Source organism: Equus przewalskii, chromosome 4 (assembly GCF_037783145.1).
Source record: "Equus przewalskii isolate Varuska chromosome 4, EquPr2, whole genome shotgun sequence".
Taxonomy (NCBI): domain Eukaryota; kingdom Metazoa; phylum Chordata; class Mammalia; order Perissodactyla; family Equidae; genus Equus; species Equus przewalskii.
Genome location: NC_091834.1, coordinates 31097806 through 31117717, shown reverse-complemented (window position 1 = coordinate 31117717; position 19912 = coordinate 31097806). Strand labels below are relative to the sequence as shown.

Sequence of the window (19912 nt, the reverse complement as noted above, 5' to 3'; positions counted from 1 at the left end):
CTGAAGATGTGCACTGGGATTGGGGTAAATGAATTATGGCAAGGGAGTTGTAGGCTGTGAATATTTACATGGATTATGAAGAAATGATATTATTAAGCCAACATCTGACGTGTGCAATTGTAAGTGTAAAAGATGGATATGGTATAACTGACTCAGCACAATGGCATGGCTAAAGAGTAAAGCATATACATACGTATGTAATCAAGGTCCTACTCTATATTTTCTCTGCAATCATTTGTTTGCTTATTTTTAAAAAAATAAAGTTGGAATTCTATTGTATATATTTTTTGTTTCCTTTTTACTCTTAATATATTTCCTTTGTCATTAAATATTTTTCTGAAAACATAATTTTTAGTTATGACAAATATCCTATTTATATAATTTGGGATTTAATAATTCCTCATCCTTGAACATTTGAGAAAAAATTGAAAACACTCTTTTTGTAAATAACTCTGAAATGAACATCCTTACTGGAAATTTGAATATTTCCTTAGAGTTTATTACTAGAAGGGGATTAATTGGATCCTAGGAGATGGACATTTTCAAGGTTCTTGATACACATTATTAAATTGCTTTGCTTGTATCAGTTTGCACTTCTAATAGTATTTGAGAGCACCTACTTCACTGCACCAACGTAAAGTGGCATCATGTGAAAAACACAAACTTTTCCTCCTTCAAGACTACTTACCACCTCATCCTCCACAGATTCCGTTGAAATGATAGTGAAGAGGCACAGATGAGAATAAACTAATACCAGTGATGGAAACCCTATGGGAGAGTGAGCATCAGAGAATCAGAGCTTCCAGTGGATTTCTGAGAGCTGGAAGGTAGACGGGATAGGACTGATCTTCAGGTCAGCATGGAGTGGGGAAGAAGCTGGAGTGCTCATAGAGTAAGAGCATCAGAGAGAGGGAGCTGTTCTGCCCAGGAAAGTCTTGAAGGGCATCTAGTTGGCAAGTTGGAGGGCAAGAATGTGAGAAGAATCAGAATTCCCCCACCGAGTCTCACGCATTCAGTGTATTTGGAAGCAGTAGTATTCACCTCTAGGAAAAAAAAAATAGAGTTTTTTGGTATTTTTTGAAATTTAATGGCAGTGAAACTGTAATAAGAAATATGTTGTACATCAAACCTAGGACACACACACAAACTCAGGCACACAGAGATATGCCTAAAAGTAAAATTGTTTCATGGAACAAGACATTTAATATTTTATGATAAAGCGTAAGCATAGAATTAATATACAATATCTTGTTATTAATAATTTAATACAAAATAGTAAAGTCCCCAATAGGCAATGCTAAAACAAAAATTAGGAAATGTTGTATCGAGTTCGTCAAGTGTGCTTACCTGTGGACAGCTCATTCAAGTTTAGAGCACGCAGAGGCGGTGCTGCTCCCACATCGAGGGTGCTGTGGAACCAGTTTCTTTTTAACATTTTTAAGTGGGTCAAGGATGAAAATTTCAGGTTCATAAAAAATGGTTTCTTTTTAATCCTCATAATAATGATACAATTTTTATGCTTCACAATGGAAATTTTTCTTTATCTTTTTTCTAAAATTATGATAAACTTATTATTTTATAATCATTTTATTAGAGTAAATGAAAAACTAAGATGCATTCCCTTCTTTGGCCGCTAAGTTTAATTCAAGGGTTTTGAAAAGCTAAATGACCTTTTACCCAAATGTTCTTTAATATTTAATATTTCTCTTCTGAAAGGTAATGACTAGAAGTTGAAGACAGTGAGGTTGCAACAGTGTCTCTAATTTTATCTCATTCAAACTGTCTTCACTGAAAAAGTTCTGTTCAACATGTTATAAGAATGTTAGGAACAGAGAGTTGTGAGGTGATTGTTTTTAAATATTTGTTTTTGCCTCAAGAATAATATCTTTCTCAACCCCTTGATGTGTTTGACATGTTGAAATATATAATTTCCCCCTTTATTTCCAAATTTAATTTGAGAAACACCAAAATCAGTTAAATATGCCCTTCTGTCATACTTGGGTGTCAGTTTTGAAAATATTTCCCAAATGAGATCAAACTTCAATTAAAAAATGTAAATGCCTTTCCTAAGCTCATACACCTTGCAACAACAAACAAATTGGTGTGAGGCAGTCAGTGGGTATGTTTACCTGCAACCTCTGAATAAAATATTTCAAAAAGTCTGCTCTTCAGTGAGCTTCATATAATACAACTGACAACTTTCACTGTGTTTTCCATTATGTCCATGACGAAGGATGGATTTCTTTGGCTGCCAAAAGCTTCATGATGGAGAAAAAGCAGTAATGGCAAAATATTGCTCTGGGTGTCTTTAAATTTTTAATCACTTCACTGATTTTCTGTCCGATTTCTTCCCCCATCCTTTACAATTTTTCACTTTATATTGACTGAGATTGCACGTCTCCAATTCTGTAAATATATCTAATCCAGATTCCTGTGAAGTTTAAATTTACACACTACAAGTCCTCCATATATAGCTGATACAAACTAAAAGAGCTGCACAGCTTGTGATAAAGTGCTCTTATCAGAGTGGACCTCAAAAATCGATATCAGATTCTAAATATATAGTAAGCATTACTTCTAAATGTCATACGGTAGTAAAGATTTCAAGAGATACTATGTTATCACTAAGAGAAATATTTTTAAATTTATCCTCAAATTTATCTCACCTTGTTCACAAAATATCCTTACATGCTGGAAGAATAAATTTTGCAGCTGCAGTGTCAGCTATTTTCATGTTTGCGAGTAACACGTGATTGAATGAAGGGATAAGGCTTTCTAATTCATAGTTATAGAGTGACTAAAAATTTTTTCCAAAGCTTGATGTTTTTTTCTTTAGCAGTTTGAGGAACTTAATGAAAAGTTAAACATTCTGAGTTTACAAGTATTTTTTTTAACTTTGAAGTTTTGACAGTTTGTTTATAAGGCTGTCAGATCTTAGAGCATCCCATTTTCCTTGGGTGTTGCACATTTGAGAAAATAATATAAACTCTTGCTCAGTCTTTTTGTCTTGTGGAATGCACTTCAAATAAAGTCAGTGTTTGCTGACTAGAGCTAACATTTTTGTCTTCATTGTCATTATTTACACTTAGAGATGTAGCACGTGAACTTCAACATGCCTCTTCATTTCCCACCTCATCATTCTTAGAAAAATAACATGACCCATTTTAAAAGTAATTTATTTGCACGAAGTTTCATGAAAATGTTACAGTTGCCATGCACTAAAAAAATTTTCAATTACTAATGTCCTTTCTATAAAACATGCTGAAAGTTCTTATCCAAAACTTGGTTGAAACTTTTCCTCAAAGTAAATGCTGTTCTTCTGCACATCGATCACTTCATGACCAACTGCACAAATGTGTGTGTGTGTATGTATGTACAATAAAATTAAACATTATGGTGTTATCCTTCTGTTGTGGTGTTGATAAAGTAACCAAAGTGCACCAGAAAATTTAATGAGACACAATGAGCAAAAAATTTAATGCCTCGTGTTTTAATATCAATGGATATAATCATCATGCAAATTGGTCACTGTATATGTTGAAATATATGAGGCACCATATGCTGCACTCACATTTTTGCTTCTGATCTATTTGATCTCTTTATTTTTTAAAAAATAATTACTGATTGAGACCCAGTATATTGGTCTTATTATTCACTAGTTAGTTGCAGCTTGCAGTCTGAAAAACATTGTCCTAATAAAATTCACTCGTCTACTTCTGGGAAGCTGAGAGTAAGTACCTCACGTGGGAGCTTTCACAGCGTCCTTATTTTGGCATGGGGAAGGGGGTGCAGGCTGTGTGCCTAACCCCGTGCCAGTCACCACAGCCTGCCAGGCACAGTGCACCTTCATGTCCCTGGTCCAGGGTCTGCTCTTCTACTCAGGGGAGAGGCTTGTTAGGGAAATAGACCTACATGATGGGTAGATGAGACCCATTCCAGTTAAGTGTATTAGACTACTAAGCTTTCATTTAAAAACGTGATTAAGAAATCAGAGATTATCAGAAACTTGAGGAAAATAGCCCAAGTGATGTTTCCAGATGGAGTAACTTTTATTCAGTCTCCTCAGCATGTAGCAAGTCTTCTGATCTGACAATTCACGTTTTTATTGCTTTTTCATTCATTATTTCCTTATTCACTGTCTTCTATGCCTACATCCTCTCTTTCTGGAGCTTCTATTGGATGAATACTGAATCATCCTCTATGCCTATTCTGAATAAAGGGTTAGAAAAACCCTCTCATTCTGAATCTTATTTCTCATGTCATCTTTGTGTGTGTGTTTTTTAAAGGAAACCTTATACGTATGGAATGAACCTAAATGGTGCATAAAAGGAATTTCTTTGCCTGAGAAAAAGTTGTCAACCTGCGAAACAGTTGACTTTTGGCTAAAAGTGGGAGCAGGTGTGGGAGCTTTCACAGCTGTTTTGCTGGTGGCTCTAACTTGCTACTTCTGGAAAAAGAATCAGAAGTAAGTAACCTCACTGGAGTGACTGTATAAGAACTTGAAGATCTCTTTTGTTGTGAAAATTTTAGACTTAACCGTTATATCCAATAGTTTCTCTCAGAGATACAAGAAATTTCTCCTAGTGAAGGAGTTATAGGAAAGGCCTTTAGGAAAGCAAATGGAAATGATTGTTATTCTGGTAATAGAGAGATCATAGAATGTTCAAGATGATTGGATTAGACTCATTTATTAAAGAACAAAGAAAAATGCAGACCCCCTTTAGTCAGGATGGGAGCAGCACTGAGATCAGAAGGCAGATTTTCTCTCTGTGTCTATTATTTATTTTTTTCATGACAACATGCTGTCTTCTTGCCTCATCTTTTCATTTTCAATTTCTTGTGGGCAGATATTTGCAGAGACAGACTAAGTGTATAGGCAAATATCACCTTTGTTTACTCCAGGACTCCCAAATCTGGAGTGGAATATTGAGTCTAACTCTTGAATGTATTTTGATCTGTTATGTGATTTGACTCTTTTAAAATTATTTACATGTCATTGAGCCTGTTAAAATTCTATATTGTAATATCTTGGGATAGTTGTAATATCTGGGGTGGTGAATAGAAAGGAAGGAGTGATATAGAGAAGCAGTAGAGACCAAATCACTTGCCTTTGTGGTATTCTCATCCTTATGAACTAAACTTTGAAAAACTGTACAGTGTATTAGCTTCAAATATTTATAAATTAAGAACATACCTTCACACCTCATGGTTTCTCTTTGTTTTTCAAAAGTTCTTCATAATTCGACAATTTAGTGTAAAATAAGTGATAGAATTAACTGTACTGTGCTGATTCTCTGAAGTCCTGGAAAAGATTTATGAAGGATGTTAGACAAAATGAGAACACATAGTGTATAGCCATAGGTGAAGGAAATTTGTTGGTAGAGCAGCTATCCTACAAGAAAATTTAATGAGCTGGTGTATGACCACCTAAAATGAGAATTTATATTAAACAGCCACTTTCTTTATCTATGTGTTTACCACTACTTAGACTGGAGTACAAATATTCCAAATTAGTAATGACGACTAACTCAAAAGAGTGTGAACTCCCAGCTGCAGACAGTTGTGCTATCATGGAAGGAGAAGACAATGAAGAGGAAGTTGTATATTCCAATAAACAGTCACTACTGGGAAAACTCAAATCCTTGGCAACAAAGGTGAGAGCAGAATGTTAACGTGATATTACTGTGCATTTATAAATTAGGGGCTATATTAACCTAATAGTAGCATTCATGTAAGCCCTGTCATTCAGCATGTCTATAGCTCTGTGGGTATTTATCCAACAAAAATGCTCTTAGAAATACATGAGGATGTGGGGGCCGGCTCCATGGCCGAGTGGTTAAGCTCGCGCGCTTCGCTGCGGCAGCCCAGGGTTCGGATCCTGGGCGCGGACATGGCAGCGCTCGTCAGGCCACGTTGAGACGGCGTCCCACATCCCACAACTAGAAGGACGTGCAGCTAAGATATACAACTGTGTACCGGGGGGGTTTGGGGAGATAAAGCAGAAAAAAAAAAAGGATTGGCAACAGTTGTTAGCCCAGGTACCAATCCTTAAAAAAAAAAAAAAATGAGGATGTAAATACAAGAATATTCACTGCAGCATTATTTTTGCTGGTTCAAAAGTAGAAATAACCTAACACACCATGAATAAGAAGTTAGATAAGAAATTTCCATATACCAAAGTAATGGAATTCTGTGAAACTCTGCAGTTAAAGCTTGAGATATCTATGCCAATAGGTTCAAGATAAAGTGAAAACAACATGTAGACTATCATATTTCTATTAAATATATGTTTATGTTAGTATTTACATAGCAAACCATTAACAGTAGCTACTTTTTGGAAGTCTTGAACTAATGGAATCTTTAGTCTTTGAAGTAATACATTTTTGTAATATTTGAGTTTTCATGAAGATAATGTATTATTTTATAATATAAAATTTAGGTTAATAAAAGATCTCATTCATTCATACTTTTCTTTTTTGGTTTTTATTTTATAACAAGATTGTTTCACATAGAGAAAATAAAAGTTATATAAACTATTGAGGAATTAAAGGTGCCTTATCAGTTGCCATCACCTTTGTCAGCTTTGAAATGATGACTGTATCCAAACAGATAACATTAAGCCTGAAATATTATTTGTAAACATATTTTGTTGACATTCTTCACTATTGACTTAAAAGATTAGAAAGTACCAGTTTAATCCCACTCAGGATTAAAAATAGAATGACACGGAAGAAAGAAAATGCATTTCAAATAATTTTCAGCAGGAAGGACAAGTGGCAAAAGATTACCCTATTGAGAGTGTTTTAGTAACCATTTTACTCTCCTAATTTAAGTACACAATTATATTATAAAGGATCATTTAAAAATAAAATGAATAAGCCACATTCCCCTTCTACTAATGGGTCTTCAACTTTTCTTTTCTAAGTATGGTGGTTTAGGGAAGGATACTATTGCTATGGAATAACAAATGTATGGTGACTCTCAGGAACTGAGATTTTGCTCTACTTGCAAACTAACAGGTGAAACTGCCACAGTTTTAGGGGCACATTAGAAGACATGAAACTTCTGGTCAGAGACATGGGACAGTTCAGCACTCACAGCAGAAGGACTTGCCAGAGTATCAACATTTATACCAGTTTCCAAGCTCTGCTTCCCACAGGCCTAAGTGAACAGGAGCAAATGACACTTGCACACTCAGTGGCTTGCTTTGGGAACCTGAATCTTTTAGAATGGGCAGTAAGCATGCCTATCCTTTGCTCCAAAGGGAGATATTATTGTTATTTTACCAGACAGGTAGTGTGCCTGTACATTGCTCCAGAGGTAGACACTATTTCCAAGACTGCAAGTATACCTGCCCTTTGCTCTGGAAGGAGATAATATCTTTATCTTCTAAGGCTGCTTTCTATACAAAGATCCTTGAAAAGATAGTCTAGAACAAAGGAGAATCAGTGTCTTTTTCATAAGATGTACAGAAATGCGAGAGAACCATGAGGAATTGTCTCCCAACAAGATCTAAACCTTGTTTCTACATCCTCTTGGCTTCTGGTGAATTTTCCCATTAGTATACCACTCCCTTGACCACTGTGATTAATCTGACTGACTGAGGCTGGGGTCAAACCCAGTCCATGTGCTGCATACAGCATTTAAATAAAGCTACTACCAACAGGACACCAAATAACAAGATGAGACGAACTTGCATTATTAACCTCAACCAAATCTCCAGGGTCCCAGAATCAAATAGCTGAACAAATCCCATAAACCATCAGGGACCACCTTAGAAAGTTAGAGTGGTTTCTCTTTAAGTCCCTGTACTGACCTTTCCACTCAGCCTGAGACCTTTCCACTGGGACTGAGATCTTTTCTCTGTAAGATTCATTTGGAAGAGGGTCAAGGGTATTTTCAAAAATTTTCAGAGACCCAATATATCTCCCACGTTTGTCTACATGGGCCATGGTAGGGGAACTTGGTGAGCAGTGTACTGAACTAAGTGGTCATTATCTTTTTCATCTAGGATGGTGACAATCCAGATACAATAGAATATATTAGTGATTGCACAGACTTTGTCTTGGCCCTCAAGGAGGAAGTATAGGGCAATTATGTCCATAACAATGTATGAACAGTGAGTTGATGTTGACCTGAATGCCTTCACAGGCTGAAGTGGTGTCATTCATTACTTCAGCTAAAGTCAGAGACAATTTTCTACCACCTTTTCTAAGTGAATAACTGCCCATAGGGTGAACGTGAGTAGCTAGTCAGTTATCCTCCAGAAACCTCCTCTGAGTAACCAGGGGTCGTCTCATTTTGAAAAAATCTTTGCAGTTGTTTAAGGGTTACCTGATCTACTGGGGATGTTTCCATAAACAGTTGAATTATGACCACTTATGACCATTCCCAGGGTGTAAGTGCAAGCCACCATGTTTTTAGGAGAGAAGTTAATGCCTGGCTTCTACACAAGAAGTATAGTCCTGAAGGTACACATGGTGCCTTTGGAAAGAAAGTATCACTTACAACTGTTGGGGACACCAAGTGGGACCTACATTACTTAGGCTGCAAAGGTTGACGGTGCCTGTGGCCCCCTTGCTGAGTAGTAAACCTTAGGGTTCCCAATTCTGTGTTTCTTCTTTGTCTTTGGGGAGACTGCTTGAGGGCAGTCAGTTCAACTTTTCCTGTTTTTCCTTGATACAGACTGGGTGCTATTTGTCCATGCCATGGAATGACTGAGCGATGGCAATGGGCATGGAAATGTTGATTGTTGTTATTTTGAGGCAGAAGCTAGGGCCATCCCCTCCCGTTTCTGGTAGTTTTCTCAGTAAATTTAAGGAGAATGACAACCAAATTGTGGTTAGAGAATCTGGTGGGTATGATAGGGCCAATAGTCAGTTAAATTTAAGGCACTTACAACAGTTTTAGAGAGGAACACCAAGGCATTTTCCTTCATAGGAAGGTGGCTCTGAAAAACAAATGATTGTTAGTGTCCTTCCATCCTTCGCACCTCTCAGGGTTTAAGGTATCTGCTCCCCAGGCACCTCATTATCAAACTACATTATTGATCTCCTTTCACTGTCACAAAATCAGTTTGTCCCATTTCAGTAGCTAAAACTTCACCTTGTTTCTACTCATCCCTTACTGGCACCTCGACCTATTCTCCAGAACATTCAGGAGCAAGAGGGACAAGGGCATTTAAAAAAACTTATGGAGACCCAGTGTTGTCTTCCACTTTTGTCCCTGTGGTCTGTGGTAGGAGATCTTGATGAGGTGTGTAATCAACTAGGTGGTTATCATCCTTTTGATTTAGCATCATGGCAACTCAACAAAATAATACAGGTGGCTAAATCAGAATTATACTTGAGTCTTTTAGGCTGCCTTCTGGTAGGTCAACCACCAGACATCCTGGGGGTTAGGGTTGGGATAAATAAGAACACATCACGCCCAGGAGTGGTCAGAGTAGAATCCTGGATTTTCATATAAGTGTATATAACCTTATATAGGTTATACATGTATTATATGTTCTTACTGATAATTATCTGTGAAGGGGCCAAAAGAAGATGATCTCTTCCTGGGAATGGCCATTATAGTAACTGCACTGCCTTACTAAGATGTGTGGACCAGGAGGAGATGAGGGTGCTAGAGCCAGAAGTCTTTGTGAGTGAATTTTTGAGAAGGCCATTTCAATGTTCAATGATACATTTCAACAGTAGGAAGTGTGGAAGGTCCACCAAACACCTCTACTTTCAGCCCATTTTTGAGTAGCTTTTGTGATAAAAAGGGAACCAGTCTTGGGCTACAAATGGTCCATAAAGCCACAAACATTAAATAGATTAATTTTCAAGAGCCACAGTCATGTGGCTTGGGTTAGCTGATCAGACTGGAACAGTAGCACCATAACCCGAACAGGTGTTAACAGTGGCAAGGCACCATTGAAAGCACAAAGAGGTGATCAATGGTCTCATGTAATCAATTTTCTAGGAAAAAACCTGATCAACTTTTTGCATGAATCCTAAGTCTGGCATGCTGTAGTAACCTCTGCAGCAGAAAAATAAAGTCCTTTACTTTGTGCCCAGTCTGTGATGGCAAATTCATTGCCATGTTGAGCAGGAAAATGGACCATATAGCATTTGTGGCAGTCTGTCTGGTGCAGTCTCTGTCAGGTGCTTGATTGCTCTATCAGGTTTTTTCAGAGGATGGGTCCTTGCTGTGGGCATCTTCGTGAAAGACCCAGATGTTTTGATCAGCAGCTAAGGTTTGTTTCCAGAGTTTGTTGCCCAAACAGGGGTCACTTTAATATGCCAGTCCATAGTTTTCCAAGTGGCAGATCAAATAGTTTATTGACTTTTGGCCATAGCTCAAGCGTCAGTAAAAATATAAGTTTATCAAGATAAGTATTGGCCATAGATATGAGAACGGCTTTGGGTTCTGCCCACTGTGCCAAGCAATCTTGTCAGTTTTCAGTTATGCATTCCTGGTGCTGAGATCAGACAGTTGCAGCAGCCCGTGGACACCATTGGATTTCAACCATGTTATCAGTGAACCAGGCCCAGGCACAGAGTAGAACTTTGGTCAACCAAGGACCCCATGGAACCAGTGGCTTCATTTTGGGAGGTAGAGTAGGGGATTAAGTTTCCCCAAAAGGGTTTGCTGCCATATTTTCATGTGAGGCTGAGGTGCTGCTGGGGCTAGACCAGCTGTATTTTTGAATATACCATTTATATTTGACAAGCGAGGCTTTTGGGGCTCTTCTCACTTTGTTGACCCACCATAAATAGGGCTATCAGGCTATAGAGTCAAAGGTGTACATGGGAATGACATTCAGTTTTGACAAGAACTCAATAACAAGCTAATAGCTGCTTTTAAAATGGGCTACATGCTAGCCATGTCAAGAGGGTGATGAGTCTGAAACCCCAAAGGATGCCTCTGGGGAAAGCTTCTATTGCTGGAATCTCTAATTGGCAAAATCATTAATCACAGAATTGTATCACAAAGTGGTCATTAGGGTCATGAGGCCACAAAGATAGAGAGCGTCACTCAGTTTGCTGGATGATTTTTAGCATAGCCTGTTTGTTTAGGCCCAACTCAAAAGACACTACTTTGTGGGTTAGCTCAGAAAAGAGCAGGTAAAATACTCATGGACATACTGTGTCCAACAGCAAAGAGTCCAGTAAGGTGCTGGACTGTTTTTCCCTGACTGGTAGATAGATTTTGCATTACAAATCTGCCCACGTAATCTCAAGGAACTTTACTTAGTTAGCAGGTCCTTAAATTTTGTGGGGGTTATCAGCCACCTCTGCCAGCAGAAGTCTAGTAACACAGGCAAAGCTGTTGAAACTGAGGCTTCTGACTTGACACAAACAGGACATCATTTATATGATGACGACTTTGGGCATCAGGAGGTGGAGAAAATTGTGTGCAATCCTGATTCATACACTTCTTGTAAATGGCAGAGGAGTTAGGAACCCTGGGTATCCCACTAGCCCTTCTCTACATATGGCTGCTTTTGATTGGGCAAATCTCCTCTGGCACTTAGGAGATGAGGAAGTACAAGTGTATGCCATCAATTCCTACCCTATATTGAGGTGTAGAAGCAACACCAACAACAGTATCATGAGTGGGCATGTAGAACCTCTCCCACAAGGTCATATTATCTACCTTTCCCCACCTTGAACCTTGGCTTGCACCCCATTCATTGAATTTGTGTGCCCCTCTCCTCCCACAGGTTCAGGTAGGATGGTGACTTGGATGCCTGCAACCAACAGAGTCATAAATGTTTGAATCCTTCCCCTCCCCAAGGCTTCCCAGCAGACTCAGATGGTTGTGTATAGCCTTCAGTCCCTCTTGTGACAGGAAAACTTTGGTCCTTCCCCCAATCATCTTTCTCCTTAAAGCAGCTAAAGTCAGGTAGATGGGGAGGAGGGATTAAGGGTGCAGAGAGAAAGAGAGTCTCTGTGACAGCAAGTGAGGCTTTGCATTTGCTTTTTTTTTTGAGCAGCACAGCAGTTGCTCAACCAAACTTCCAATGCCTTTGGTCCACCCAAAGTGCTATGTTGAGCAGCAAGGTTATCATTACTGACATCTATTTCAGCTTTGGTGACCCCTTGAATTAGAACTCACAGCCAGATTGATATCTGTCTGAGGCTGTAGGTTTCGTGTCCTTTTGTTGATTTGAGTTTGACTCACATATTGGAGCTTTTTAAAGGAATCCACCTTATTTCTTGCTTCAGTGTCACAACATCTAAGTTAATGCCTGGTTTTTAAAATAAAGGATGGGGGAAATTTCCAGGGTGGGGCTGATCACACTAATTTATCAAGATTCCTTAGAGTCAGTTTCTTGTTCTCCAGTGAACCTCCCTCCACCTTGTAAACCCAGACTGGGGCAACAAGAGCTGAAATACTAGTCAGTGCCTCACCAAGTTTTCCTGTGGGAATTAGTCTCAGGGAAATCTCCAGAGAAAGCCAACGCTCTGTTCTTGCCATCAGTACCCACTGCAAAATCTCTGAGACCTTTTACTGAGGTCTTTGAATGACCATCCATCTTTGAATGGATCCAGAGTTGGTATGATGGTGTGCAAGAGGTGTTGAGTCCTAGGATGGCCCAGTTGTTGCCATTTTTAATAGTCATTGAGTTCTACCACATCATCTCCAAAGTGAACCAGCCAAAATTCTAACAATTCACCTACTTGCTGCCCATAAGTGGTTTCTTTTTTTCTTTAATGCTCATTGTAGGTATATGTCTCTGTAACTATTGTCTGAAAGAAGGTGTATCTTCTTTTCCTATAAGGATGAATTTTAATACTAGTTAACGTGGGGCACACCTGAGGTTGATTGCCTGATTGGTAAGGAAGGCATCCTCCCCAGAGGAGAATTAACAACATCCAGCAGATCCAGGCCATCATTCGGGCAGCTGAACTGTGAACTCTTTGAACCCACTTCCCAGTACTAAGCCTGCCACCACCTCCTCATGTCCTTTTTGTTTTCAGGCGGTAGAGTGGAGGACCACTTTTTTGCCTTGTTGACCAAACAATTTGGTCAACATGTTTGCAACTAATTCTCATGGACGTCCCTCAGATCTTGTCAACCAGTGTATGAAGCTCTCATCCTTTCTCTTACAGAAAGATACTTCTCTGTCAGTTTCCCATCATCAGCAAAACAGAGAAGAACTGTGAAGGTTATGAAATTTCACTCTATTTGCTAGCAACAAATTAACCTGCCATAGTTTTATGGATACTTTGGAAGATATGAGTCTCCTGGGTCAGAGACAAAACACAGTTTATTACTCATAGCAATGGCAATGGCCAAAATAACGGTGTTTGCTTTGGTTCTTCAAGCCCCACTTTTCACAGAATGAAGTGGGCTAGAAGACACCTGTACACACAGTGGGTTGTATTACAGAAGAGGAGCCCTTAGCTTGGGGAACCTGAATCTTTTATAAGAGGCAGCAAGCATGTCTGCCATTTGCTTCACAGAGGGAGACACTGTCTCTAGCTTTCAGGACTGTAGGTAAACTTTTCGTTTGTTGTGGAGGGAGACATTATCTGTATCATCCAAAGCTTTTTGTAATATAAACATCTTTGAGAAGATTATCTAGAACAAGAGACAATCAATATCTTCCTCACAAGAGATGCAGAAATACAAGGGACCTATGGAGAATTATCTCCCACTAGCAGTTTGCTTAGACTTTTCTTGCCTGGTTTGATCTTGTGATTCCCTATTTGTAAGGGCGTTGTCTTATAATGAACAAAGCATTTAGGTGCCAGGAAAGAATTTTAAGAGAAAGAGACCTCTAAGCTGAATATAAAAGAATAAATGAGAATTACAAGTATTAAATAAACTTTTAAGTGTTTCCTTATATTGCAGTACGTCTTCTGTTGTTATTTTATAGCCAGAGAATTGAAAACTTCAAAATGTTCTTGAAAACAATCACAGGAAACAAGATGGAGGATAGAACTTTTCTCCCTGAGAAGGTTCAGTATACCATATTTTGTTTTGAATAGCAATTTTAGTCAACATATAATTAAAAAAAATTTGAATGAAAATTTGAGATAGAGATAAGTTGAAAGAATTGTACAGTGGTACAGCCATATACACACCACCTAAATTTTACTACATCTGCTTTATTACATATCTCTCCAAATCTGTCTCCTTCTATTCATTTGTCACTACGTCTTCTTTTTTTGATACATTTCAAAGTAAGTTGCAGACTTCCATACATTTCATCCCTAAATACTTCAGGATGCATATAAATGAGGAGAGAATTCGATATTTTGGAGTTGTTTTAAGATAAAATGTTTACCTAGAGTGAAATATTCACACTGCAAGGATACAATTTGATGAATTTTGAGAAATGCGTATACCTGTATAGCCCCAAACCCTATCAAGATATAGAACATTAGCCTCACCCCTGAAAGTAAACTCACACCCTCTTGCATGCGGTCAGTCCCCATCCTCATCCCCCAAGGGAAACCACTGTAATGATCTTTGTAAACTATAGATTAGTTTTGTCTGTTTTAGAACTTCATGTAATTGTAACTACACAGAATGTAGTTTAAGTTTTCTTTCACTCAGAAAAAATGTTTTTGGATTTATCCACTTGTGTTAATCAGTAGTAGATTTCTTTCTATTCAGGAATAGTAGTATATTGTATGAATATGCCAAAATTTGTCTATCCATTCTTCTGCTGATGGATACTTGTGGTATTTCCAGTGTTTAGCTATGAATAAAGCTGCTAATGAATATCATTGTACAAGTCTTATTGTGTGTCCTATTTAAAAAAATTTTTTATGCATGGTTACATGGGGCAAAAATATTTACAAGTTTCTTAACTGCTGTGTCATGTAAGGTTTGCTTTATCTTATGTATCCTTATTCATGTTCTAAAGATCATATCTTATTTGGTGTTTCCCTACAAATACACTGGACTTGTGGGGTTTTATTTATAGATTTGCTCCACTTGACTTTTCTCAGCAATTAAAAAATAAAATCTTCAGTTGACTTTTTCATTTATTTCCTTTTCTTTGTTCATTCCACAGTCATTTATGGGACACTGTGTTTTAGACCCTCTGCCAGGTTTTGGTGATATGTCAAATTAGATAGGTTCTTATCTCAGAGACTATGGATTTATGGGTGGAGGACACGTGCACATCTCACACACACACACACACACACACACACACACACACACGTAATCGTCCAGTATAGCAAGAGCATTGAGTAGGGTCTCTTGGAGCACAGAGGAGAAAGGAGTGCTGTGAGGTGGGTAGTGACAAGGTAAGGAGAAGCTTCTGAAAGAAGTTGGCTTTTGAGTAGATTCTTGAAATTAGAGCTTACAAAGATCATTTTGTATGGCATATTTAATGCATGAGTAAACTGAGACCTAGAGAAGTTCATTAGTATGTCCAAGAGAGATATTAGATAGGAATTAGATAGGAATTAGAAGCCACATCTCCTGAGTTCCAATCCACTGCTTTTCCTTCTACAATGTGATGTTTCAGTATGTTTTCATAGCCATTGATTGACAGTCTACCATGTGCTAGGCCTTGGGTCATGTTTTGAGAATTCAAAAATGAACAAGATACAATTCCTCCCATCAAGAAGTTCCAGTGAATTAGTAGTGCTAACTACACACACACACACAAACAGACACACAGACAGATGCTTATGTATATATCCCTCAATATCAGTGGTAGAAGCAAAATCCCATGTAAACACAGGAGACATGGCAACTAAAGCCCTATGACGCTAACATGATCTTTTAAAGTGTTTTCAATGTTTAAATATCACCTTGAGGATAACCAACAACTCTCTGTCTTCCCTCCCCCCAGGAATATGTTGAATCAAATCTTCTCCAGGAAAGGCCACAAAAATCTCAGATTTCGTTTCTAGGTCATGGGTGATACCCTAAAGCTATTTCCTGTAATATACTGTGAGCTCCTTGAGGACAGACATTTTGTATCTCTGAAGTCTAGTCCTGTTCTTGCAACACAGTGGGTGAATAAATTTTATGAATTATCAGTGGTTATTCCAAAAAAATTAAGGCTGGTGAACATGAGACTTCAGGCAAATCAGTGAGTTAGAGTGCTGAGATCTGCAGTCTGCTCTCCCAGGCACTTCTCATCTCAGCAAAGGCAGGGAAAAGTGCTATGTTGGTGTCCATGCTGGGATTTTTTTCTATGATCTTGTCCCTGTAGCCTTAATACTTCTTTGAAGTCTTGGACTTCTCCACTCAAATGAGAGAAAACACAAAAGCAATCTTATTCTTCCTGACAGATACTCAATGTCTACTTCCTATTATTTTCTCATTTTACTTCTCTACTTTAGACACACATCCATTTGCACCTAGGATTAGTCTGCCTCCTAGTTCCTTTATTTTGAAAATAATTCTAGTTCTCTTCATCTTCATTTTCTTCAAAAGCATAGTCTCCTCACCCCATTCCAGCAGCCTTCCAAAAGGCTTTTTCTAACTTTCATAATGAAAACATTGGGAGAAATCATACCTCTTATATCTCTTTTTCCCCGTTAAAGAAGAATAATTTATTTTAATGGGCCACATTTTGAATGTATTATATAACAAATACCAGTAATGATATATTTGAGTTAAAATTTTGATTTATTCTCTAAGGTGACTTGTTTTTAATATCTTTAGTAAGCATGCACCCGAAAGATTTTCCTAAATCATATCAGTGAACCCAAATGATCTTATGTCTTATGGGTGTTCTCATTTATTTCTCCTGTCCTTTTTCTTATTATTTAGCCTTAGCCTATGTTATCTTGAGAATATTTAGTTCCCGTCAGTTCTATTTTGTCCAAAATTCACATGGGAAGGTCATCTATTTCAGCACCCAGGTCAGATACCCTTTGGGAAGGGTCTCAGTGGTTTCTTCACAAGAATCACAGCTACATCTTTTGGTATCTGTTGCAATCATGTGTTTGCTTCTATTTTGGATTGTCTGTCTTATCTCCTGGACATCAAAACCATCCTTCAGGGTAGGCATGCTGTTTGTTTTATATCTGCTACCCTTCTTTAAATGTAAAATCCTAATTACAAGTGGCAGGTACACAGATTAAAATAATTTCCAGAACTTTCCTTCTGGACACATAAGATCCTAAAATCTTATAGGAATTTTACTGAGTTGATTTTGTTTTGATATTTTTTTCTTCATAGGAAAAAGAAGACCATTTTGAATCTGTTCAACTGAAATCTGCAAGATCCCCAAATATATGAAAAGACAGTGCTGTAGCCTTCAGACTAACGAACAAAGAAACCTACTCTCTAGTTTTACAGGACATAGTGTAGATCCTGTCCTCATACCTGGCACATTGGTGATCTCAACGAGGAGGGCCATGAGCTGAAAAGGGAAGGAGTTTGAAATGTTTGATTGCCTTATCACATGGTCAAGTATCTTGCCAAAAATAGGAAAGCAAATGGTTTGAGTCTCAACTCAAGATGAAGCTCAACTCAGGAAGAGATTTATCTGTATATACACATAACTGAAAACCAAGGTTAAGCCCACCAATGCACTGCTGATGCATGCCATATAATTAATGGGTAACTTTTATTCTTTATAACTTCTACATGAAAAGTGTGCTTTGGTGGGCAGGTGTGAGCATATGCATTGTGATCCCATTTATGTCTTGTCTTTGTTTATATTTTGGGGAAGATTTGAAAAAGTTTTTAAGGTATAATTATTTTTCCCATTATTTTCCTGATAGACCTTAAACATCTTTTCTATTAAAATTGGTGAACAAAGAAAGACAATAAGTTTTTCATTTCTCCATGGGGTATCTTTCTTGATTTCAGAAGCCTAAGTAGGCAGTACTTTTTTTAGGAAGAGTCAGCATGTGCTTGGGTTTTCTAAACTTATATTTGCCTTTGAAATTCCATCCTTGTTGGAACTGGTAAGAAGGGCTTGACTGAAAGCGTTGAAGGAATCTTAAAAAAAATAAAGGCAAAGAGAAGCCTTGACTTTCCATTAATACAAACAAGATGACACTATCATAGAAGTTGACACAGTTTATAGAGTGCTTGAAATATAATTTAAAATGAGGAGGAAAGCTTGTTTGTCAAATCATTTGCCAAATCATGAAGAAGAAAGTGGGATGGCTTGTGTATAAGTACAGATAACTGTACAAAGATATTGGGATAATTTTGTGGTCTCCAGAAAATGGCATTGGAGCATTTGCCCTATGTCAAGCATCAAAGGTTATATGGTTATTTTTCTGCTAAGACATTGAGGATTATGAGTTCCATGGAAGTTTTTCTTTTTAAGTCAACAAGGCGGGAATTCAATTTTGGAAAATTGCATATGATTGTATTCATAGTAAGACTGTGGTCATACCATAAACAGTTATGAAAGAAGTATTGTTATTCTTATTCAAAAGTGATCCAGATAATTGTGATATTTCGTATGGTGGATGGATTGCTAGTATTAGCACAACTTGAATGTTATTTGTTGAAAGAAGTTTGAATGAAGTTGGATTTGACCAATTTTGTGTAGACATTAACTGTTTTAGAATTGGGAAAGAGGGGGTTTCCTGGCCATTGGTGATCTAAGGTGCTCTGGTTTATTTCCAATAAACAGTAATCTTTATAGATCTTAATCCACATTTTTAAATGGACTGGTGATTGGCTGAGAGAGACAAGGCATATGGGCAGGCTTTGTTGAATGTTTTGCCCTAAGTCTTTCAGTGAGGTATGACTTATAACTTTTGATTTGGCGGGTGATATCTTTATTTTTGTGGAAAATGGGAGAAAAATAAATAATTGCATTTATTTGGCTGGGGTAAAACACTGGACCATTCAGTTGTTGTTGAATGAATGCTTGTTTTGTGTACATCTTTACTGTTGGATTCATGAGTATAGGTGAGATTGCCATTATTTTACTATTTGTTGTGAAATTGGGGGTAGGAGCATCACTTAGCATAAACCTTTTTCACATTTAACTTCTTAAATCTTATTAGAATGAAGAAATCATTTTGGCATTGCTCATTTTTATCCTGCTAACAGTGCTGATGAACCTTTCCCCATCTTGATCAAAATTCAAACAGAAGAATGAAAATACATTTGAAATGCATCTTTTCAGAGGAACTCTGGCAAAGTGGTACAGACTGGATAGAGTCAGGAAGTTTTCACATAGTCACCTGTCACCTCTCTCTCCGCCTTTGGCTGTGCTCATCATGTATGTTCCAAGCCATAGAGATAATTGGGATTTGCTCCTAGGTAGCTTCTTTCTTCTACTGTCACTGGACTAAAATTTCCAACATGTCAAAAATGCCTTAAATTTTAATGAACTCTCTGAAAATGTAGTTGGTATTGAAGAATTTATTTATCTTATTGCTAATTTTAGATATTAAATAGATTTTGTCAGCTCAGTCCCATCTTTGGAAAGGAGCTACCTTTTTCCTTTGGATCCCGCTGGTTTGTTATTTGAATTGAAGCATTGAAGAAGTATGACAGAAAGAATATTATGAGGAAAGTATTCAGACTAATTCTGACTATAAAATTCACTTAGTTTTATGTCTTGCTTTTACAGAGCTCAGTGGAATGTTGAAAGGCATAAAGAAATTAATCACGTTTCTAGGACTTTTAATTGATATTTGTCATTCCTTTTCCCCTGTAAGTGGTAGAAGTTGCTATTTTTCCAAAAGGCACAGTTTTGAAACCTTAAATACTTCATTAAGTCAACTGTCATCTATAATATCTCTTAGCACTCTTTCAAAACGTATTTAAATCAATTTTCCACTGGGTGAGACCATGTCTTCCATGGATAAATTATATCATGCCATGTAACAAATTTGAGCGACTTGATATGTGTTTACTTGATTTAAAAGACTGAATTTTATTTTTGTTGACTTTTCCCTTCTTTGGTTTACTGGTAATCAAGTCCTTTCCAGGATTAAAAATGTTTCATAGTATTTTTCTGTAG

General features: G+C 37.6%; 1 protein-coding gene across 11 annotated transcripts in view; it reads left to right on the top strand.

Annotated features, from left to right (window-relative positions):
• ELAPOR2 (endosome-lysosome associated apoptosis and autophagy regulator family member 2) overlaps positions 1 to 19901 on the top strand; it is a 166615-nt gene extending 146714 nt beyond the window's left edge. For 4 of the 11 annotated variants that reach the window (XM_070617322.1, XM_070617317.1, XM_070617323.1 and 1 more), the window contains 3 exons: positions 4287 to 4465; positions 5489 to 5654; positions 17152 to 19901. In XM_070617322.1, the coding sequence (XP_070473423.1) occupies positions 4287 to 4465; positions 5489 to 5654; positions 17152 to 17211 (405 nt within the window). In that variant the 3' untranslated portion in view covers positions 17212 to 19901. Of the gene's footprint in view, positions 1 to 705; positions 854 to 4286; positions 4466 to 5488; positions 5655 to 7019; positions 7152 to 12971; positions 13957 to 17151 lie in introns of those variants that run through there. The other 7 variants (XR_011539455.1, XR_011539454.1, XM_070617321.1 and 4 more) reach the window with 7 other exon arrangements.
• Positions 19902 to 19912: the final 11 nt, after the last annotated feature.